The 24,303-nt window shown below is 49.9% G+C and overlaps 1 protein-coding gene across 1 annotated transcript in view; it reads right to left on the reverse strand.

Moving 5' to 3' along the window:
• LOC139239018 (protein jagged-1-like) overlaps positions 1 to 24,303 on the reverse strand; it is a 75,199-nt gene that overhangs the window by 47,769 nt on the left and 3,127 nt on the right. Inside the window, exons 2-3 of the mRNA XM_070867519.1 lie at positions 20,982 to 21,293; positions 823 to 871 (exon numbers count right to left, since the gene is read on the reverse strand). Of these exons, the coding sequence (XP_070723620.1) occupies positions 823 to 871; positions 20,982 to 21,293 (361 nt within the window). The remainder of the gene's footprint in view (positions 1 to 822; positions 872 to 20,981; positions 21,294 to 24,303) is intronic.

Here is a 24,303-nt window from a genome sequence, read left to right on the forward strand (position 1 = left end):
AGATGGGATCGGACCGGGATATTGTACCAGGTGGTCTAACTTCACCACTCTGCTTTGGTTCAGGGCATTTAATTAAATGGCAGGGGTGATGTTTAACTTGTAATCCGAGCGATGCTCCTATCAGAGTTCGTGACGCTGTTCCACTCCATTCAGAATCTCTGATGTCAATACAAAGCTGCAGCAAATCCTTTGATCAGAGATTAAACACACAATGGATTAACTGTTCAGTGAGTGAAGGGGACAAAATACACAACTAAAACTTTCAGCAAGGGCAGGAGGCTGAGGAGCTTGGGGTGTGGTGGGTGGGAGAGGTGGTCTTGGGAGATGGGCTGAGCTGGAGTGGGCTGGTCTGTGAGAGATGGGCTGGGGCTGGGGTGGGCTGGTCTGGTCAGTGGGAGATGGGCTGGGGTGGGGTGGAATGGGGCCCATTAACACAGGTCTGTAACCTAATGGACAATTCCTCTTCCTCCCTTGCACCCCTTCTCATCTCTCTTTTTATCAATATGACTACAATCAGTACTTTGCACCTTTGCTTTCTTATTCTCCCTAAATTCTAAATTTCTCTTTCCCTCCGCCCTCAATTAATTGCACAGCCTCCCAGTCTAATGCACTCTTTCCTGGTAATCCTCAACTCCCTCCCTCTACCTACAATCTACAGGCTTTAAAAGCAAAACTTGCCATTTCATAATCTCGGTGATGCCCTGCACTCTGATGAACTTTGGGTCAAGTCCATGATAATTCCTCCCTGGTAAGTGGGAACACTGCAAGGTGGACTGTAGACTCCTTCCCACACTGCTGAAGATAACAAAGCATGGTCCTTACCTGAATCGTTATCAGCAACCCAGGCTTCCAGTATCAGGGAGTAGGATCTCTGAAAATTAAAAAGGAGAATCTCATCAAAGAGAGGGTTGTTGTGTATGTATAATGTACGTACTGTAACACTGGACCACTGAATGTATCTTCACATTGTATACACCATACCTGTACCACCAGAGGGTGCTACTGCTGGAGACCTAAGGGTCACCTGCACACTGCAGGTAACCCAGTATAAAAGGGAGCTCACCTCTTGGTGTCCTCACTCAAGGAGCTGCAATAAACGGACTAAGGTCACTACTATACCCTTACCTCATGGAGTCATTAATAGAGTCCTTACATATATGACAACTGGCGACGAGATTACGAATTTCCACGCGCAATATGGCTAACCTAAGCAACTTTCAACAATTCGCTGATGGAGAAGATTGGGAGGCCTTTTGGAAAGGCTCGAACACTACTTCATCGCGAACGACCTGGCTGGAGACACACCGACCTCATGGCAGATAAGTGCAGAGCCATCCTGCTCAGCAGTTATGGGCCCACTGTCCATGGCCTCATCAGGGACCTGCCAGCCCCAACGAAGATGACAACCAAAATGTACGTGGAGCTCGTAACAATAATACAGGAATAGCTCAAATCTAAAGGGGGCATCCACACAGCCAGACACCAGTTCGACACCCACCGGCGGCCCGAAGGCCAAGAAATTGCAAAATATTCTGCAGACCTAAGACGATTGGCGGCACCATGTGATTTTGGCGACCACCTCACCAAAGCACTAAGGGACATCTTCGTTATCGGAATCGGCCACGAGGGCCTCCTCCACAAGCTGCTCTCTGTGGACACTACAGTCACCCTGCAGAAGGCAATTAAAGTGAGCCAGGCATTCATGGCCTCGGCCTGCGATTCCAAGATGATGATGACTCGCCACCCCCCCAGGATTCTAACCTGACGAGTACAGTGAACCAAATGGTGCCTTTCAGAGGCAAGGCTGCTGCCCAGAGTCCCGCAACTCTGAGTCCGCCACATGGGGCCAACCGGCTAGCCCCGTGCTGGCGCTGTGGAGGAAATCACAGGGCCCACTAGTGCCGATACAGAGACTATACCTGCAAAGGCTGCAAAATTAAAGGTCTTCTCCAGCAGATATGTAGAAGAAACTTTACTCACAGAGTCACTGAAGATTTGGCCGATCACCCTGATGAAGACGAAGAGAGAGTCTATGAGGCAGCTCAGCCCCTGGAAGAGGTGTACAGAGTGTTTACCTGCTCCACCGAGAGTTACCCGTAGAAAATTGAAGTAGAAATCAACGGTGTTCCAGTTGCGATGGAGGTCGACACAGGGGCGAGCCAATCGCTGATGAATCAGGCAGCCTTCGAGAAACTCTGGAACAATCCCACTGAATGATCTAACATGCTCCCAATCCAGGCGAAGCTGCTCACTTACACAAAAGACACCATCCCAGTCGTTGGCAGCGTGGATGTCCAGGTGTCCCATGGTGGCGCGATGCACAAGCTACCTTTGTGGATTGTTGCTGGTGATGGTCCAACGCTGCTGGGAAGAAGATGGATGAAACAAATCCAAATCTGTTGGAGCTGGGAAAACCTCCAGGCCCCGGTGATCGAGGTCCTACGCGGCCCCAAATTTAGATCCATCACAGCACCTGAAAATCCTACCGTCCAACTCGACTACATGGCGACGACACAGACCGCACAACTCAACGGCGAGATGTTCCAACCCAAACGACCAGACCTCACCTTCCGGACTCCAGTGGCAGGACTCCGAGGGAAGAAGATCGGCGCAGAAAGTAGATTCCCAGCTTCCGTAGCAGAACCTGGGGAGAAAAGGATCAGCGCAGCCTACCTCGTGGAGAGAGAGAAGATGGCGCCCGCATCACGAGGTGAAGCTCATGAAATCAAGATGGTCGTTACCAGACCACGAGGGGCAGCATTGAAGGAGCAACACGCGATGACGAGCAGCGAACCGGATTGGGGTAAAGATTGCAAGGCCCTCTTAAAAAGAGACCGGCAACCCAGAATAATTAAAAGGGACAGCTCCACTCCTTGTACAGTGATGCCGGTGACACTAATGTAAAAGATGTAATTAACAAATGCTGATAGTACACAGGAAATTGATGTAACTGACAAATGCAAAACTGTAAAGACAAATAACAATGTCGAGTCGGCTGATTGCGGTCGGAGCCAATGTATCATGAATGCTAATGATGAAATGAGATGTGATGCCGGGTTCTACATGCACGCCGACAAAGCCAAGGGCAACCTCCCGTGGGAAGCACCCAGGTCCAGCGGGCTACCCGATCATGTAGCCTGCGCCTCCGGGACCAATGTGATGCCCTAGGGAGTGTGGCCACATACACAGTGGGAGCATACCCACTGCAGGGTCAGCGATCAGCGGACGGCACAGGCACCACCACTGGCACCCTGGCCCAGATCGGCCCTTCCCCCCCTGGCCATCAGGGCCAGCACTGGCAGCAAGAGGCCGGCACCCTTCAGCAGGGAGACCCTGCAGCCCTCAAAGGAGGACAGGGAGGCCACACATTCCTGTGGCTCTGCCCACCAATAGGCAATGGCTAAGGCTCTGAGACACAGCTGGGTGAGCAATCCGAGCCCACCCAGCTGGCAGGGGGCACATTCCGGTTGCTCCGGAACAAATGTCCTCACCCACATCCCAGGAGCAAGACTCTAATACCACATATGTACCTTAGAAACAGAAATATAGAAAATAGGTGCAGGAGTAGGCCATTCGGCCCTTCGAGCCTGCACCGCCATTCAATGAGTTCATGGCTGAACATGCAACCTCAGTACCCCCTTCCCGCTTTCTCGCCATACCCCTTGATCCCCTTAGTAGTAAGGACTTCATCTAACTCCCTTTTGAATATATTTAGTAATTTGGCCTCAACAACTTTCTGTGGTAGAGAATTCCACAGGTTCACCACTCTCTGGGTGAAGAAGTTTCTCCTCATCTCGGTCCTAAATGGCTTACCCCTTATCCTTAGACTGTGACCCCTGGTTCTGGACTTCCCCAATATTGGGAACATTCTTCCTGCATCTAACCTGTCTAAACCCGTCAGAATTTTAAACATTTCTATGAGGTCCCCTCTCATTCTTCTGAACTCCAGTGAATACAAGCCCAGTTGATCCAGTCTTTCTTGATAGGTCAGTCCCGCCATCCCGGGAATCAGTCTGATGAACCTTCGCTGCACTCCCTCAATAGCAAGAATGTCCTTCCTCAAGTTAGGAGACCAAAACTGTACACAATACTCCAGGTGTGGCCTCACCAAGGCCCTGTACAACTGTAGCAACACCTCCCTGCCCCTGTACTCAAATCCCCTCGCTATGAAGGCCAACATGCCATTTGCTTTCTTAACCGCCTGCTGTACCTGCTTGCCAACCTTCAATGACTGATGTACCATGACACCCAGGTCTCGTTGCACCTCCCCTTTTCCTAATCTGTCACCATTCAGATAATAGTCGGTCTCTCTGTTTTTACCACCAAAGTGGATAACCTCACATTTATCCACATTATACTTCATCTGCCATGCATTTGCCCACTCACCTAACCTATCCAAGCATCCTCCTCGCAGCTCACACTGCCACCCAACTTAGTGTCATCCGCAAATTTGGAGATACTACATTTAATCCACTCGTCTAAATCATTAATGTACAGTGTAAACAGCTGGGGCCCCAGCACAGAACCTTGCGGTACCCCACTAGTCACTGCCTGCCATTCTGAAAAGTACACATTTACTCCTACTCTTTGCTTCCCGTCTGCCAACCAGTTCTCAATCCACGTCAGCACACTACCCCCAATCCCATGTGCTTTAATTTTGCACATTAATCTCTTGTGTGGGATCTTGTCGAAAGCCTTCTGAAAGTCCAAATATACCACATCAACTGGTTCTCCCTTGTCCACTCTACTGGAAACATCCTCAAAAAATTCCAGAAGATTTGTCAAGCATGATTTCCCTTTCACAAGTCCATGCTGACTTGGACCTATCATGTCACCTCTTTCCAAATGCGCTGCTATGACATCCTTAATAATTGATTCCATCATTTTACCCACTACTGAGGTCAGGCTGACCGGTCTATAATTCCCTGTTTTCTCTCTCCCTCCTTTTTTAAAAAGTGGGGTTACATTGGCTACCCTCCACTCGATAGGAACTGATCCAGAGTCAATGGAATGTTGGAAAATGACTATCAATGCATCCGCTATTTTCAAGGCCACCTCCTTAAGTACTCTGGGATGCAGTCCATCAGGCCCTGGGGATTTATCGGCCTTCAATCCCATCAATTTCCCCAACACAATTTCCCGACTAATAAAGATTTCCCTCAGTTCCTCCTCCTTACTAGACCCTCTGACTCCTTTTATATCCGGAAGGTTGTTTGTGTCCTCCTTAGTGAAGACCGAACCAAAGTACTTGTTCAATTGGTCTGCCATTTCTTTGTTCCCCGTTATGACTTCCCCTGATTCTGACTGCAGGGGACCTATGTTTGTCTTTACTAGCCTTTTTCTCTTTACATATCTATAGAAACTTTTGAAATCCGTCTTAATGTTCCCTGCAAGCTTCTTCTCGTACTTCATTTTCCCTGCCCTAATCAAAGCCTTTGTCCTCCTCTGCTGAGTTCTAAATTTCTCCCAGTCCCCGGGTTCGCTGCTTTTTCTGGCCAATTTGTATGCTACTTCCTTGGCTTTAATACTATCCCTGATTTCCCTTGATAGCCACGGTTGAGCCACCTTCCCTTTTTTATTTTTACGCCAGACAGGAATGTACAATTGTTGTAGTTCATCCATGCGGTCTCTAAATGTCTGCCATTGCCCATTCACAGTCAACCTCTTAAGTATCATTCGCCAATCTATTCTAGCCAATTCACGCCTCATACCTTCAAAAGTTACCCTTCTTTAAGTTCTGGACCATGGTCTCTGAATTAACTGTTTCATTCTCCATCCTAATGCAGAATTCCACCATATTATGGTCACTCTTCCCCAAGGGGCCTCGCACAACGAGATTGCTAATTAATCCTCTCTCATTACACAACACCCAGTCTAAGATGGCCTCCCCCTTAGTTGGTTCCTCGACATATTGGTCTGGAAAACCATCCCTTATGCACTCCAGGAAATCCTCCTCCACCGTATTGCTTCCAGTTTGGTTAGCCCAATCTATGTGCATATTAAAGTCACCCATTATAACTGCTGCACCTTTATTGCATGCACCCCTAATTTCCTGTTTGATGCCCTCCCCAACATGACTATTACTGTTTGGAGGTCTGTACACAACTCACACTAACGTTTTTTGCCCTTTGGTGTTCTGCAGCTCTACCCATATAGATTCCACATCATCCAAGCTAATGTCTTTCCTAACTATTGCATTAATCTCCTCCTTAACCAGCAATGCTACCCCACCTCCTTTTCCTTTTATTCTATCCTTCCTGAATGTTGAATACTCCTGGATGTTGAGTTCCCAGCCCTGATCATCCTGGAGCCACGTCTCCGTAATCCCAATCACATCATATTTGTTAACATCTATTTGCACAGTTAATTCATCCACCTTATTACGGATACTCCTTGCATTAAGTCACAAAGCCTTCAGGCTTGTTTTTTTAGAATTTTTCCTTTTAGAATTTTGCTGTACAGTGGCCCTTTTTGTTCTTTTTCTTGGGTTTTTCTGCCCTCCACTTTTCCTCATCTCCTTTCTGTCTTTTGCTTTTGTCTCCTTTTTGTTTCCCTCTGTCTCCCTGCATTGGTTCCCATCCCCCTGCCATATTAGTTTAACTCCTCCCCAACAGCACTAGCAAACACTCCCCCTAGGACATTGGTTCCGGTCCTGCCCAGGTGCAGACCATCCGGTTTGTACTGGTCCCACCTCCCCCAGAACCTGTTCCAATGCCCCAGGAATTTGAATCCCTCCCTGCTGCACCACTGCTGAAGCCACGTATTCATCTGAGCTATCCTGCGATTCCTACTCTGACTAGCACGTGGCACTGGTAGCAATCCTGAGATTACTACTTTTGAGGTCCTACTTTTTAATTTAGCTCCTAGCTCCTAAATTCGTTTCGTAGGACCTCATCCCTTTTTTTTACCTATGTCGTTGGTACCAATGTGCACCAAGACAACTGGCTGTTCTCCCTCCCTTTTTAGAATGTCCTGCACCCGCTCTAAGACATCCTTGACCCTTGCACCAGGGAGGCAACATACCATCCTGGAGTCTCGGTTGCGGCCGCAGAAACGCCTATCTATTCCCCTCACAATTGAATCCCCTATCACTATTGCTCTCCCACTCTTTTTCCTGCCCTCCTGTGCAGCAGAGCCAGCCACGGTGCCATGAACTTGGCTGCTGCTGCCCTCCCCTGATGAGTCATCCCCCTCAACAGCACTCAAAGCAGTGTATCTGTATTGCAGGGGGATGACCGCAGGGGACTCCTGCACTACCTTCCTTGCACTGCTCTTCCTGTTGGTCTTCCATTCCCTAGCTGGCTGTGGATCCTTCTCCTGCGGTAAGACCAACTTGCTACATGTGCTACTCACGTCGTTCTCAGCGTCGTGGATGCTCCAGAGTGAATCCACCCTCAGCTCCAATTCCGCAACGTGGTCAGTCAGGAGCTGAAGGCGGATACACTTCCCGCACACGTAGTCGTCAGGGACACCGGAAGTGTCCCTGAGTTCCCACATGGTACAGGAGGAGCATATCACGTGATCGAGCTCTCCTGCCATGACTTAATCCTTAGATACCCTTAAATTGGCAACAACAATGTTAAAAGTTACTGACAGATATAAAAAAGAAAAAGAAAAGCTACTCACCAATCACCAGCCAATCACTTACCCCCTTGGCTGTGACATCACCTTTCTGTTTCTTTCTATTTCTTTTTTGCCCTCTCCCTGTAGCTGCACAAGTACGCCTTTTGTAGGCCTCTCGCTGACCCCAGACTCACGTCTCTCCACGCACCTCCCGACACCTCTCGCGGCCTTTTGTAGGCCTCTCGCTGACCCCAGACTCACGTCTCTCCACGCACCTCCCGACGCCTCTTGCAGCCTTTTGTAGGCCTCTCGCCGACCCCAGACTCACGTCTCTCCACGCACCTCCCGACGCCTCTTGCAGCCTTTTGTAGGCCTCTCGCTGACCCCAGACTCACGTCTCTCCACGCACCTCCCGACACCTCTCGCGGCCTTTTGTAGGCCTCTCGCTGACCCCGGACTCACGTCTCTCCACGCACCTCCCGACACCTCTCGCGGCCTTTTGTAGGCCTCTCGCTGACCCCGGACTCACGTCTCTCCACGCACCACCCGACACCTCTCGCGGCCTTTTGTAGGCCTCTCGCTGACCCCGGACTCACGTCTCTCCACGCACCTCCCGACACCTCTTGCAGCCTTTTGTAGGTCTCTCACTGACCCCGGACTCACGTCTCTCCACGCACCTCCTGACGCCTCTCGCGGCCTTTTGTAGGCCTCTCGCTGACCCCGGACTCACGTCTCTCCACGCACCTCCTGACGCCTCTCGCGGCCTTTTGTAGGCCTCTCGCTGACCCTGGACTCACGTCTCTCCACGCACCTCCCGACGCCTCTCGCGGCCTTTTGTAGGCCTCTCGCTGACCCCGGACTCACGTCTCTCCACGCACCTCCCGACACCTCTTGCAGCCTTTTGTAGGCCTCTCGCTGACCCTGGACTCACGTCTCTCCACGCACCTCCTGACGCCTCTCGCGGCCTTTTGTAGGCCTCTCGCTCACCCCGGACTGTAAAATGTACTTGTTCCACTACTGCTGAACCCAAGAACAGTGATGTATGTAATCCTTTCCTTTATTACCTGTACATGTACGCCAATGCAGATGTCGAGCCACACACATGGTCCATGAATTGTGGGGGGGGGGTGGGGAATGGATGTATGTAGCCATGGACACACATGGATCACATTATTTACTGAATCAGCTTCCAGCACCTTCTTAGAGCGGTCCAGATCCTGACAACTCAGTGCAAAATTTTCTCCTCATCTCCATTCGAGATCTTTTGGCAATGATTTTAAATCTATGACCTCTGGCTATTGACACCAGAGGGAATAATTTATCTCTACTCTACCAAAAGTAACAAACCTGAGGACTGGGAGAAATTTAGAATTCAACAGAGGAGGAGTAAGGGTTTAATTAAGAGGGGGAAATGAGAGGAATCTTGCAGGGAACATAAAAATGGACTGCAAAAGCTTCTATAAATATGTGAAGAGAAAAAGATTAGTGAGGACAAATATAGGTCCCTTGCAGTCGGATTCAGGTGAATTTATAATGGGGATCAAAGAAATGGCAGACCAATTGAACAAATACTTCGGTTCTGTCTTCACGAAGGAAGACACAAATAACCTTCCGAATGTACTAGGGGACAGTGGGTCTAGTGAGAAGGAGGAACTGAAGGATATCCTTATTAGGCAGGAAATTGTGTTGGGGAAATTGATGGGATTGAAGACAGATAAATCCCCGGAGCCTGATAGTCTGCATCCCAGAGTACTTAAGGAAGTGGCCCTAGAAATAGTGGATGCATTGGTGATCATTTTCCAACACTCTATCAGCTCTGGATCAGTCCCTATGGACTGGAGAGTAGCTAATGTAACACCACTTTTTAAAAAAGGAGGGAGCGAGAAAACGGGCCTTCAATCCCATTGGTTTAGTTCTACTCCAGGGGGGAGCTTGTTGAGAGTGAGATGGAGCATTGCAGCGAGGAAGATCGAGAAGAGGGTTGGCGCGATGATGCAGCCCTGCTTGACCCCGGTCCGGATGTGGATTGGGTCTGTGGTGGATCCGTTGGTCAGGATCATGGCCTTCATGTCGTCATGGAGCAGATGGAGGATGGCGACAAACTTTTGGGGGCAGCCAAAACAGAGGAGAATGCTCCATAGTCCCTCGTGGTTAACAGTGTCAAAGGCCTGTGTGAGGTCGAAGGCGGCCATGTACAAGGGTTGATGCTGTTCCCTGCATTTCTCTTGCAGTTGTCGCGCCGTGAAGATCATGAACGTTGTGCCCCGTAGTGGACGGAATCCACATTGTGACTCTGGGAGGAGCTCTTCAACCACAGGGAGAAGACGGTTGACGAGGATTCTAGCGATGACTTTCCCAGAGGCCAACAACAGGGAGATTCCTCTGTAGTTACCGGTCGGATTTGTCCCCTTTTTTGAAGATGGTCACGATTACAGCATCTGAGATCTCCCGGCATGCTCTCCTCCTTCCAGATGAGAGAGATGAGGTCATGCATTCGTGCCAACAGTGTTTCTCCGCCATACTTTAGTGCCTCAGCGGGGATTCCATCCGTTCCCGTTGCCTTGTTGTTCTTGAGCTGACGGATGGCCTTTTCTACCTCGTGCAGTGTTGGGGTTTTGCTGAGATGGTGATGGGTAGCATGCTGCGGGATGGAGTCGAGGACACTTGTGTCAAAGGCAGAGTCTCGGTTAAGGAGATCTTCGAAGTGCTCCTTCCAGCGGGCCCTGACTGCCTCAGTGTCCTTGATGAGTGTCTTCACGTTCTTTTCCAGCAGTGGGGTGGGACCTTGGGTGCTTGGGCCTTTGGTGGCCTTGACTGCGGTGAAGAATCCTCGCACTGTCGGCCAGCTGCTGAATCTCCTGTGTTTTCTCCACCCACCATCTATTCTTTAGGTCATGGGTTTTTTGTTGGACCTTGGCCTTCAGCCATCTGTAGAGCTGCTTTGCTGCTCTAGGTTCAGAAATGCTTTGTGTTTGCCATTTATTAGCTCCTGGATCCCCTGGTCGTTCGCGTCAAACCAGTCCTGGTGTTTCCTGGTTGTGACCGAGCATCTCTTCACAGGCACTGGTTATGGTGGCCCGGAGGGCAGACCAGCACTGTGGGCATTCAGTGTCTCGGGGTCATCGAGGGTCGCCAGGTTAGCAGTGAGGCGCTGGCTGTATAGAAACATAGAAAATAGGTGCAGGAGTCGGCCAATCGGCCCTTCGAGCCTGCACCACCATTCAATAAGATCATGGCTGATCATTCACCTCAGTACCGCTTGCCTGCTTTCTCTCCATATCCCTTTAGCCGTAAGGGCCATATCCAACTCCCTCTTGAATATATCGAACAAACTGGCATCAACAACTCTCTGCGGTAGAGAATTCCACAGGGTAACAACTCTCTGAGTGAAGAAGTTTCTCCTCATCTCGGTCCTAAATGGCTTACCCCTTATCCTTAGACTGTGAGCCCTGGTTCTGGACTCCCCCAACATCGGGAGCATTCTTCCTGCATCTAACCTGTCCAATCCCATTAGAATTTTATGTTTCTATGAGATCCCCTCTCATCCTTCTAAACTCCAGTGTATAAAGGCCCAGTCGATCCAGTCTCTCCTCATATGTCAGTCCTGCCATCCCGGGAATCAGTCTGGTGAACCTTCGCTGCACTTCCTCAATAGCAAGAACGTCCTTCCTCAGATTAGAAGACCAAAACTGAATACAATATTCCAGGTGTGGCCTCACCAAGGCCCTGTACAACTGCAGTAAGACCTCCCTGCTCCTATACTCAAATCCTCTCACTAGTAAGGCCAACATACCATTTGCCTTCTTCACCGCCTGCTGAACCTGCATGCCAACGTTCAATGACTGATGAACCATGACACCCAGGTCTCATTGCACCTCCCCTTTTCCTAATCTGCCGCCATTCAGATAATATTCTACCTTCATGTTTTTGCCACCAAAGTGGATAACCTCATATTTATCCACATTATACTGCATCTGCCATGCATTTGGCCACTCACCTAACCTGTCCAAGTCACCCTGCAGCCTCATAGCATCCTCCTCACAGCTCACACCGCCACCCAGCTTAGTGTCATTTGCAAACTTGGAGTTATTACTCTCAATTCCTTCATCTAAATTATTAATGTATATTGTAAATAGCTGGGGTCCCAGCACTGAGCCCTGCAACACCCCACTAGTCACTGCCTGCCATTCTGAAAAGGACCCGTTTATTCCCACTCTTTGCTTCCTATCTGTCCACCATAGAAACATAGAAAATAGGTGCAGGAGTAGGCCATTCGGCCCTTCTAGCCTGCACCGCCATTCAATGAGTTCATGGCTGAACATGCAACTTCAGTACCCCATTCCTGCTTTCTCGCCATACCCCTTGATTCCCCCTAGTAGTAAGGACTACATCTAACTCCCTTTTGAATATATTTAGTGAATTGGCCTCAACAACTTTCTGTGGTAGAGAATTCCACAGGTTCACCACTCTCTGGGTGAAGAAGTTTCTTCTCATCTCGGTCCTAAATGGCTTACCCCTTATCCTTAGACTGTGACCCCTGGTTCTGTACTTCCCCAACATTGGGAACATTCTTCCTGCATCTAACCTGTCTAAACCCGTCAGAATTTTAAACGTTTCTATGAGGTCCCCTCTCATTCTTCTGAACTCCAGTGAATACAAGCCCAGTTGATCCAGTCTTTCTTGATAGGTCAGTCCCACCATCCCGGCAATACATTACCCCCAATACCATGTGCTTTAATTTTGCACACTAATCTCTTGTGTAGGACCTTGTCAAAAGCCTTTTGAAAGTCAAAATACACCACATCCACTGGTTCTCCCTTATTTCACTCTACTAGTTACATCCTCAAAAAATTCTAGAAGATTTGTCAAGCATGATTTCCCTTTCATAAATCCATGCTGACTTGGACCGATACTGTCACTGCTTTCCAAATGTGCTGCTATTTCATCTTTAATAATTGATTCCAGCATTTTCCGCACTACTCATGTCAGGCTAACCGGTCTATAATTTCCTGTTTTCTCTCTCCCTCTCTTTAAAAAGTGGGGTTACATTAGCTACCCTCCAATCCATAGGACCTGAACCAGAGTCTATAGAATGTTGGAAAATGACCACCAATGCATCCACTATTTCTAGGGCCTCTTTGTTAAGTACTCTGGGATGCAGACCATCAGGCCCTGGGATTTATCGGCCTTCAATCCCATCAATTTCCCCAACACCATTTCCTGACTAATAAGGATTTCCCTCAGTTCCTCCTTCTTGCTCGACCCTCGGTCCCCTACTATTTTCGGGAGGTTATTTGTGTCTTCCTTACTGAAGACAGAACCAAAGTATTTGTTCAATTGGTCTGCCATTTCCTTGTTCCACAATATGAATTCACCTGATTCTGACTGCAAGGGACCTACATTTGTCTTCACTAATCTTTTTCTCTTCACATATCTATAAAAGCTTTTGCAGTCAGTTTTTATGTTCCCTGCAAGCTTACTCTCATACTCTATTTTCTCCCTCCTACTTAAACTCTTTGTCCTCCTCTGCTGAATTCAAAATTTCTCCCAGTCCTGAGATTTGCTGCTTTTTCTGGCCAATTTATATGCCTCTTCCTTGGATTTAACACCATCTCTAATTTCCTTGTTAGCTATGGTTGAGCCATCTTCCCCATTTTATTTTTACGCCAGACAGGGATGTACAATTGTTATGGTTCATCCATGTGATCTTTAAATGTCTGCCATTGCCTATCTACCGTCAACCCTTTAAGTATCATTCGCCAGCCTATCCTAGCCAATTCACGTCTCATACAATCAAAGTTACCTTTCTTTATGTTCAGGACCCTAGTGTCTGAATTAACTGTGTCACTCTCCATCTTAATGAAGAATTCTATCATATTATGATCACTTTTCCCCAAGTGGCCTCACGCGACAAGGTTGCTAATTAATCCTCTCTCATTACACAAGACCCAGTCTAGGATGGCCTGCTCTCTAGTTGGTTCCTCAACATATTGGTTTAGAAAACCATTCCTTATACACTCCAGGAAATTCTCCTCCACAGTATTGCTACCAGTTTGGTTAGCCCAATCAATATGTAGATTAAAGTCACCCATGATAACTGCTGTACCTTTATTGCACACATCCCTAATTTCCTGTTTGATGCTGTCCCCAACCTCACTACTACTGTTTGGTGGTCTTTACGCAACTCCCACAAGCATTTTCTGCTCTTTGGTATTCCGCAGCTCCACCCATACCAATTCCACATCATCAAAGCTAATGTCCTTCCTTACTATTGTGTTAATCTCCTCTTTAACCAGTAACGCTACCCCACCTCCTTTTCCCTTCTGTCTATCCTTCCTGAATATTGAATACCCCTGTGATGCCTTGTACTTGTCCCTCTGATGGAACAAGGTGTTCGTGATAACAAGGTCATGTTCTCGGCATTTTGTCAGGAGCAGGGTACTGCTGGAGTTGGTGTTCCCTACCCGCTCTGATGATCACGCCACCCCAGAGGTCTGTGTCCTTACCACCTCTGGTGTTGAAGTCACAGAGGACGATCAGTTTGTCGTTGGTTGGGACTCGGGACTCGGGATTGTTCGAGGCTGGAGTAGAATTTCTCTTTGGTCTCATCTGTTGCGTTGAGTGTTGGAGCGTACGCGCTGATGACTGTGGTGCACTGATTCCGGGCTAGGGTGAGCCGGAGAGTCATGAGACATTGGCTAATCCTGCAGGGAGAGTCTCTGAGATGCCAGCTCATTCTTGATGGTGAAGCCAATTCCATGGAGGTGACGTGCTTCTGGTTTGCCTTTCCAGAAGATGTAACCACCACCTTGCACTTTGAGCTGGTCTTCCCCCACCTGCCGGGTCTCACTTAGGGCGACGATGTCAACATCAAACACCAATGTTAGGCTGACTGGCCAGCAGTATCCTGGTTTAACCCTCTCCCCTTTCTTGAACAGTGTAACATTAGCAACCCTCCAGTGCTCCAGCACTACTGCTGCATCCAATGACCAATGCCAGTGCTATTTCTACCTTTGCTTCTTTCAGCAACCTGGGATGCATTCCATCCAGACCCGGTGCCTTACCAACTTTCAGTAATGTCTTCTCTATTACTATCCTGTCCATAACTTTCCTCTCCTCTTTTAGTGTAACCTTCACATCTTCCGCTTCCTTTGTGAAGATAGATGCAAAGTATTAATTTGATACTTTAGCCGTGTCCTCGACATGAAGATTTCCCTTTGGGTCCTTAAGAAGCCCACCTTTTCCCCAGCTAACCGCTTATACTTTACATATTTGTAAAATATTTTAGGGTTCAATTTAAAGTTGCCTGATAATCTTTTCTTGTAACCTCTCTTTGCCTCCTGTATTAACTTTTTCAACTCCCTCCTGTACTTTCCATAATCTGGAAATAATCTGTTAACAATCATCGTCTCAGCCTCTTGAAGCACCAGAAAGCTGGTGGCACCCACACGATCCACAAAAGCAGCACCTTCAGGGGTTTGAAACCCGACGCAAGCCATCTGGTCCAGCTCAATCCATCCAACTCGAGAAGCAGGTCGTTTCCCGTGAAAACATCAGTTGCCTCTCAAATGATAGAAGCAGAAGCTTACAACCCAGAAAGAATCCATTCGGCCCATTTCTGTTGCAGCTCGTGGTGAGATTCTGCCCTGCTCTCGCCCCCGTCCCCACCTGATCACTTTGTGAAGACATTTTGAAATTTAGGCAAAGTAATGACAAGGGAGGTGGGTGAAGCACAATCAAATGAACTGATGCAGTGACAGAGTGTTAATACTCCTAACCAGAGTAAGAGTCGGAGAAAGCATAGTCACCAGGGCAGATTGATCGAGGAGCGTATTGGCTCCCCTCCACTCCCCAGGAAACTTAAATAAAAAATCATAAACCAGCTGGAAACTTTCCACTGAGCGGTCAGCTCATAAATTTTCTTATTTATTTAATCTTTTAGCAACAAATTGAAAACAGGAAGTACAGACGGAGCAGGAGATCTCTCATTCAAAAGGTCATCACCGAACCACAGGAAAACTTGTGCTTGGCCTAAAACCCGCAGCACTTGTTCAAAGTTCAACACCACCATCCTCCCTTGTGACATGTTGAACACCGCCACCTCCAAGTTCCCTTCAAGCCACACACCATCCTGACTGGGACTACATCACAGTTGTTCCTTCATCATCCATAGCAGCATCACGGAATTTCCTACCTAACATAGTCATGGGAACACCATCTCTATAAGGGAGCAAGTGAAAGGCCCATAACCAGCTTCTCATGGCAACAGGAGGTCATTGGTGGCTCAGTGGGCAGCACTCTCACCTCCGAGTCAGAAGGTCATGGCTTCAGGTCTCACTCCAGAGACTTGAGCACATAATTTAGGCTGACCTTTCAGTGCAGTACTGAGGGAGTGCTGCACTGTCGGAGGTGCCGTCTTTCAGATAAGACGTTAAAACCAAACCCATTTCATCTTTAGGGAAGGACAAGACCTAGCTCAACTGCAATGCCCACCATGGTGGAATAGTCTGTCAACATTCACTAACCAGGTGCTAGGCTGCACCCGTGGAACCCATATCCCAGGAGGCAATGCCAGTAAGTTGCCCATTTGAACAGCCAAAGTGTTCGGTCCTTGCAATCAATGGAGTCCACTCAGCCTTGTTCAATCCGTCCCTCTCTCAGGTGGTCCCATCTCGAGAGGAACCTCAGCACCTGGATAAGGTGAGGGATGGTGGAGGGGGGCAGGAGAAGGGAGAGGGGGGGGATGGTGGTGGAGGGGAGAGGGGGGATGGTGGAGGAGGGGAGAGGGGGGGGATGGTGGAGGAGGGGAGAGGGGGGGATGGGGGAGGAGGGGAGAGGGGGGGATGGGGGAGGAGGGGGGATGGTGGAGGAGGGGAGAGGGGGGGATGGTGGAGGAGGGAAGAAGGGGGGATGGTGGAGGAGGGATGAGGGGGGATGGTGGAGGAGGGGAGAGGGGGGATGGTGGAGGAGGGGAGAGGGGGAGATGGTGGAGGAGGGGAGACGGGGGGATGGTGGAGCAGGGGAGAGGGGGGATGGTGGAGCAGGGGAGAGGGGGGATGGTGGAGCAGGGGAGAGGGGGGGATGGTGGAGTTTGGAGGAGGGGGAGGAGAGGAGGAGTGGAGGGGTGGAGGAGGAGGATTTTAACATATTGAAGGAAGAGCCAAGGGGAGGTGAGGGGAATGTTTTTATGCGGTGAGTTTGTGAGACCTGGAGTGAGCTGCTTGAAAGGGTGATGGCAGCAGGTGCAGTAATAACTTTCACAAGGGAACTGGATCAATATTTGAAGGGGCAGGAATGTGCAGGACCCTGGGGAAGGAGCAGGGGACTGGGGGCTGGGCCGATTGGGTCTGCTGCTATGCTCTATCATTCTGTGATTGTATGAATTTAGATAAATTTACATTTTGTTGAAGAGAATTGTAAAGAACCTGAAAGGTTTATTCAGTAGCTGATTTATAATCTGGCCGCACTGTTCCTGGTCACAGCATCGTCAACACAAACCAACTGAGCAGATCATTCAATTGATGATGATATTAATCCCTGGATTAGAGTAGTTCACCTTGGCACAGACGGTCAGCTAGCCAGTGATGTCCAGCGTGGCTGTGCGAAGTCTGGATCTCTACGCTCCTCTAATTCTGCCCTCCTGAGCATCCCTGATTATAATCACCAACCATCAGTGGCCGTGCCTTCTGTTGCCTGTGCCCCAAGCTCTGGAACTTCCTCCCTAAATCTCTCCGCCTCTCTACCTCTCTTTCCTCCTTCAAGACGCTCCTTAAAACCGACCTCTGACCAAGCTTTTGGTCAACTGCGCTAATTTCTACTTATGAGGCTCAGTGTCAATATTTTTTGTCTCAGAACACTCCTGTGAAGCGCCTTGGGACGTTTCACTACGTTAAAGGCGCTATATAAATTCAAGTTGTTGTTGAGTCTTTCTAACACATTCTGAGTCAGAAATGACCCAGAGACGATTCTACAGGCAAACATAAACATAAGCTGTGGAGAACCACAATCTGTGGATGTAGGACAATATGACATGCCCATCAGAGTCAAACATCCTGCTCTAAACAGACAGCAGTGGATGATTTACATTTAAATAGCGCCTTTCACCACCACAGGACATCTCAAAGCACTTTACAGCCAATGAAGTACCTTTGGAGTGTAGGCACTGTTGTAATAGAAACATAGAAAGTTACAGCGCAGAAGGAGGCCATTTCGGCCCAATGTGTCCGTGCTGGCCGACAAAGAGCCACACGACCCTCGGTCAGCAGCCCTGAAGGTTACATATAAACCTATGAACAAGGACGGAAAGGCAAAGAGCACCCAGCCCAACCAGTCCGCCTCACACAACTGCGACACCCCTTACACTGAAACATTCTACACTCCACCCCAACCAGAGCCATGTGATCTCCTGGGAGAGGCAAAAACCAGATAAAAACCCAGGTCGATTTAGGGAGAAAAAAATCTGGGAAAATTCCTCTCCGAACCATCCAGGCGATCGACACTAGTCCTTGGAGATCACCCTGGCCGTATTAGATTCCCTGCAGTACTTATCTGTGCCGGCCAACAAAAGGTCATCCAGTCTAACCCCAATTACCAGCTCTAGAGGTCCGTAACCCTGCAGGTCACCAGGGAGAACTCCCCTGCTCTTCTTTGAAATAGTGTCATGGAATCTTTTATGTCCACCTGAGAGAGCAGACGGGACTTCAGTTTAACGTCTCATCTGAAAGACGGCACATCCGACAGTGCAGCACTCCCTCAGTACTGCCCCTCCGACAGTGCGGCACTCCCTCAGTACTGCCCCTCCGACAGTGCGGCACTCCCTCAGTACTGCCCCTCCGACAGTGCGGCACTCCCTCAGTACTGCCCCTCCGACAGTGCGGCACTCCCTCAGTACCGCCCCTCCGACAGTGCGGCGCTCCCTCAGTACCGCCCCTCCAACAGTGCGGCGCTCCCTCAGTACCGCCCTTCCGACAGTGCGGCGCTCCCTCAGTACCGCCCCTCCGACAGTGCGGCGCTCCCTCAGTACTGCCCCTCCGACAGTGCGGCTCTCCCTCAGTACCGCCCCACCGACAGTGCGGCGCTCCCTCAGTACTGCCCCTCCGACAGTGCGGCGCTCCGTCAGTACTGCCCCTCCGACAGTGCGGCGCTCCTTCAGTACTGCCCCTCAGACAGTGCAGCACTCCCTCAGCACTACACTGCAGTATCAGCCTATATTTGTGTGCTCAGATCCCTGGAATAGGTTGCCTCATGGGCCATTAGGAGATTAACAAACAAAACAGCTCTAGGGCACAGAGGCTAATCCCCGCTCCCCCATCATCCCCCACTCTCTTCATCATCCCCGCGAGAACACCGCACAGACCAGCGATCCAAACTGAAACCTGTCTGTAAAGCACAGTTCCAGAGAAAAGAATTATCGAGATGACTTCACAATCGAACGTTTCCAGCGGAGAGCTGGGCTTGGAGCATGACATCACTTGGATTTACCAAATGTGACTAACGATCTAACCACGCCGTACCAGTGGTGTAGGTGCACCTTCCTGTTTACAAATCTTTGTACAGCTTTGAGAAAGACTCGATTCCACAAGATTGTTTCTTTTGCAAATCAAAAACGTTGTATTTCAAGAAGAGTAATTGGGACAAACTCTTCACGAACACCCAACTCTTCTGCAATATTTGGCTTCCTTCGCGTGGGTTGGACACCTGTGGACTTAAATATCGTGAGTCCAGCACAGAGGAGCTGGGTTTCAGCTCAATAACAGAGTGCTGTAATTACAGGCTCCCCTTTCATTCCCACAACCTCGCACTGAAGGTTCGAAACAATGGGTGACTTCTAGAAGGCCACAATTGCAAATCACATTCCCACCAGTTCTCAAGGGCTCTGCTTTGAATAAAGATTCCTGTTGGAAAATGAAACAATTATTGGGCTATGGGCAGAGAGCTACCCCGCACTACCGGACCTCTCTATTATTTTGTGCTAGGGAATAAAAGTCCTGCCATTTCTGACACCCAGTGTCAGCATCAAGAATCGTAACACATGGAATAAAGATTACTCTGCCCTTCCGACTGCTCCAGTGTGACATTTACCATGTGCTTACCGTCTGGTGCCGACCAATGTCCAGTCGGAAGTGGATACATTGTCAATCTCATTCCATTAGGACCCGCACAACCAACAAATAGGAGAATAGGATTCGACCCTGATTCCAGAGGTGAAAGGTCAGTGAAAACCCACTTAGACCACCATCCCCCCTCTCCCCTCCTCCCCATCCCCCTCCTCCCCCATCCCCCCCTTCCACCCTCTCCCCTCCTCCACCCACCCTCTCCCCACCTCTCCTCCATCCTCCTCGCCCCCTCCCCCACCATCCCCCTCTCCCCTTCTCCTCCATTCCCCCTCTCCCCCACCCCCATCCCCCCTCTCCCCTACCACCCCCCCTCTCCCCCTCCCCTCCTCCACAATCCCCCATCACCCTCTCCCCTCCTCCTCCATTTCCCCTCTCCCCCATCCCCCCTCTCCCCTCCTCCACCATCTCCCCTCCCCCATCCCCCCCTCTCCCCTCCTCCACCCTCTCCCCCTCCCCCATCCCCCCTCTCCCCCTCCATTCCCCCTCCTCCACCATCTCCCCTTTCCCCCTCCCCTCCTCCACCATCTCCCCTCCTCCTCCATTCCCCTCGCTCCCTCCTCCACCATCCCCCCTCTTCCCCTCCTCCACCATCCCCCCTCTTCCCCTCCCCTCCTCCACCATCCCCCCTCTCCCCCTCCCCTCCTCCACCATCTCCTCTCTCCCCCTCCCCTCCTCCACCATCTCCCCTCTCCCTCTCCCCCTCCCCTCCACCACCATCTCCTCTCTCCCCCTCCCCTCCTCCACCATCTCCCCTCTCCCCCTTCCCTCCCCACCATCCCCCCTCTCCCCTTCTCTCCTCCACCATCCCCCTCTCCCCCCCCCTCCTCCACCATCTCCTCTCTCCCCCTCCCCTCCTCCACCATCTCCCCTCTCCCTCTCCCCTCCTCCACCATCTCCCCTCTCCCTCTCCCCCTCCCCTCCTCCACCATCTCCCCTCTCCCCCTCCCCTGCTCCACCATCCCCCCTCTCCCCCTCTCCTCCCCTCTCCCTCTCCCCCTCCCCACCATCCCCCCTCTCCCCCTCCCCTCCTCCACCATCCCCCCTCTCTCCCTCCCCTCCTCCACCATCTCCCCTCCTGTTCTTCATGGACCCAGAGAGAGAGTGTTTCAGGGCTATTGTTCCAGAGGCCACACCCTAACCCACTGGGGCTGACTGTAGCCCACTGCCCCTAGTGAGACCAGACCGGGGATCAGATCTATGGGGCTTGGTACCACACCAGCATTGCATTTACTCACTGAGCTGTCAGCAGGTCTCCTCAAAACCACATCCTGAGCAAGCAGCAATAGTAGAGCAAAGCCTTACCGGCCATGCGAAGTGAAAAGGGATTTCCACCCTGCTGGCAATTCCATTGTCGTTTCTTTTATCTGCCAAAGAAAATGAATTGCCTCCTAAAACGGTGCTGGAGCCTGTTCCCAGGATACAAGGACCCCCGGGCAGCACACGCACTTGATACTCCTTGAGGCAGAGGCGAAAGTATGTGTCACACTCGACTGGTATGCAGTGAGAATCGTGATGCTCCCGTCCACCGTCGCAGCACACGGCAGGCTGAAGCTCGCCCTTGAGGTTACGCACCAATTTAATCTCAAGCTCAAAAATACCAGTTGCGCGGGGAACCTGCAAAAGAGAACAACATCAGGAAGGCAACGAGATTTGTCAAATACACAATTGGCCTGGGGTCACAATGTGGAGGTCACGGTCGACAATAACACCACAAGTTAATGGCGGGTGGAAGATGGGAGGCCAGCCAGGAGAGCGGTGGAACAGTGGAGTCTACAGGTAACAAAGGCACGGATGAGGATTCAGCAGCAGATGAGCTGAGGCAGGAGTGGAGTCTGGAGTATAGAGGTGGAAATAGGCAGCCTTGGTGACGGAGCGGATTTGGGGTTAGAAGTTCAGCTCAAGGTCAAATAGGAAGCTTAGTGGCCATGGAGTTGGTGGCTAGAGAACAGAGTTTGTGGCAGGGATGTAGATAATGGTTTTAGTCTTCCAGTACTGGATGTCGGATGAAGAGTGTGACATATCAGAGCCAGCGGGTTGACAGAGATGGTGCTGAGGTGAAGTTGGGTGTCATCAGCTACAAGTGGAACCTGACAGTGTGTTTTTGGATGATGTCACCAAGGGGCAGCATTTAGATGATATTTAGGAGATGGCCAAGGATAGATCCTTGAGGGACTCCAGCAGCAATGGTATGGGAGTGGGAAGAGAAGCCATTGAGATTCACTAGCTGTGACTTGATAGATAAGCATGGAAGCAGGTGAGGGCAGTTCCACCCAGCTGGAAGACGGATGAAAGAGATTACAGGAGGATGGAGTGGTCAACTGTGTCAAAGGCTGCAGACAGGTCGAGAAGGATAAGGAGGGATAGGTTACCACAGTCATATAGGATGTCATTTGTGACTTGGATAAGAATCATTTCAGTGCTGTGGCAGGAACAGAAACCTGATTGGAGGGATTCTAACATGGAGTTGTGGGAAAGATGGGCACGGATTTGGAAGGTGGCAACACGTTCAAGGACTTGAGATAAAACGAAGATTGAAGATGGGGCGGTAGTTTGCAGAGGATAGAGGGGTCAAGGGTGTTTTTTTGAGGAGGGGTGATGACGGTAGATTTGAAGGGGAGGGGGATAGTACCTGTTAACAACATTAGCTAACATGGTAGCCATGAAGAGACGTTGGGTGGTCACCAGTTTGGTCGAAGAGCAGGAGGTGGGGTCATGGACAAGGTGAGCTTGGAGAAGGTATAATGGGAGATAGGAGAGAGACTAGAGAAAGATGTGAGTTCAGGGCTAGGGCAGGGTGAACCTCAGAGGAAGTTTGGTCCAGTGGGGAAGGGAGAGAGGCAGCTGAACCGATGGTTTCAATCAAACATGTCCATGAGCTTCTTGTTTGAGGTGAGGGTGGAGGAGACGGGGGAGAGGGGTTTAAGGTGATGGGTTGCAGTAGAGAAGAGTGGCTGGGGGTTATCTTTGCATTCCAAAATGGTCCTGGAACAGTGAGCAGTTTTGGCAGACGAGAGCAGATCCCGATAATGCTTTATGTGGTCTAGCCAGATCTGCTAATGAATGGTTAAACAAGTTGTCCACCAGGGTAGCAAATTACAACTGCCTATTCCCATCTCTGTCACATCGTCCGACTCCACTCTTGCCTCAGCTTATCCGCTGCTGAAACTCTCATCCATGTCTTTGTTAACTCTAGACTTGACTATTCCAATGCACGCTTGGCTGGCCTCCCACGTTCTAGTCTACATAAACCTGAGGTCAACCAAAACTCTGCTGCCCATGTCCTAATTCATACCAAGTCCCAATCACCCATCACCCCCTGTGCTCGCTGACCTACATTAGCTCCCAGTTAAGCAACATCTTAGTTTTAAAATTCTCTTCCTTATTTTCAAATCCCCTCATAGCCTCACCCCTCCCTATCTCTGTAATCTTCTCCAGCCCCATAACCCTCTGAGCTACCTGTGCTCCTCTAATTCTGCCCTCTTGAACATCCCTGATTTTAATTGCGCAACCATTGGTGACCGTGCCTGGGCCCCACGCTCTGAAACTCCCTCCCATACCTCTCTTTCCTCCTTTAAGACGCTCCTTAAAACCTACCTCTTTGACCAAGCTTTTGGTCACCTGCCCTAATTTCTCCTTATGTAGCTCGGTGTCAAATTTTGTTTTATAATGCTCCTGTGAAGCACCTTGTGACGTTTTACTCCATTAAAGGTGCTATATAAATATAAGTCATTGTTGTTGAGGGGAGGGTATATTTGAGCAGATCGGTAGCTGCAGAATGCCACGGTGAATGGAGGGCCACAGGTGAGACAGCTGGGAATTTGAAAGAAATAAATTTGGAGAGCATTTTTCCAGGGGCGGACACAGAGGAAGTTGTGAGGGGGAAGGAGGATATAAGAAAGTGATCAGAGATGGCCTTATCGGTGATTGACATGATCAGATGACATGTGAGATGGCGAGGTCAAGCCATGAAAATGGGTTGGAGAGTTTATATGGAGGGAGAGGTTATGGGAGGACAGGAGAGAAGTGAACGCCAAGGAAAGAAGGCAGTGAGAGTTCAGATGGAGGTTGAAATCACTGAGGATGAGAAGTCGCTCGGTGCAGAGGCTGAGGGAGGAAAGCAGTGAGGATATCTCAGTGCAAGTCATGGCATAGTACTTGGATGGGTGAGTAGAGAACGAGGATTTTAAAAAGGAGAGACGAGAGTGGTGGAACAAGGTGAGATGCTCAAAGGAAGAGTGGGATAGAGCAAGGTGTGATTTGTTGAGAAGAGCCACTATTGCTGTGTTCAAATATAAACAAGGCTTCTTAATCCACCCTCATGTACTTGGCAGATAGTTTTTTGCCCAAAGTAAAGCTCCTATCAAACACTCCCAGGGCAGGTACAGCACAGGTTAGATTCAGAGTAAAGCTCCCTCTACACTGTCCCATCAAACACTCCCAGGGCAGGTACAGCACGGGTTAGATACAGAGTAAAGCTCCCTCTACACTGTCCCATCAAACACTCCCAGGGCAGGTACAGCACGGGTTAGATTCAGAGTAAAGCTCCCTCTACACTGTCCCATCAAACACTCTCAGGGCAGGTACAGCACGGGTTAGATTCAGAGTAAAGCTCCCTCTACACTGT

This window comes from Pristiophorus japonicus, chromosome 26 (assembly GCF_044704955.1).
Source record: "Pristiophorus japonicus isolate sPriJap1 chromosome 26, sPriJap1.hap1, whole genome shotgun sequence".
In the NCBI taxonomy this organism is placed as follows: Eukaryota; Metazoa; Chordata; class Chondrichthyes; family Pristiophoridae; genus Pristiophorus; species Pristiophorus japonicus.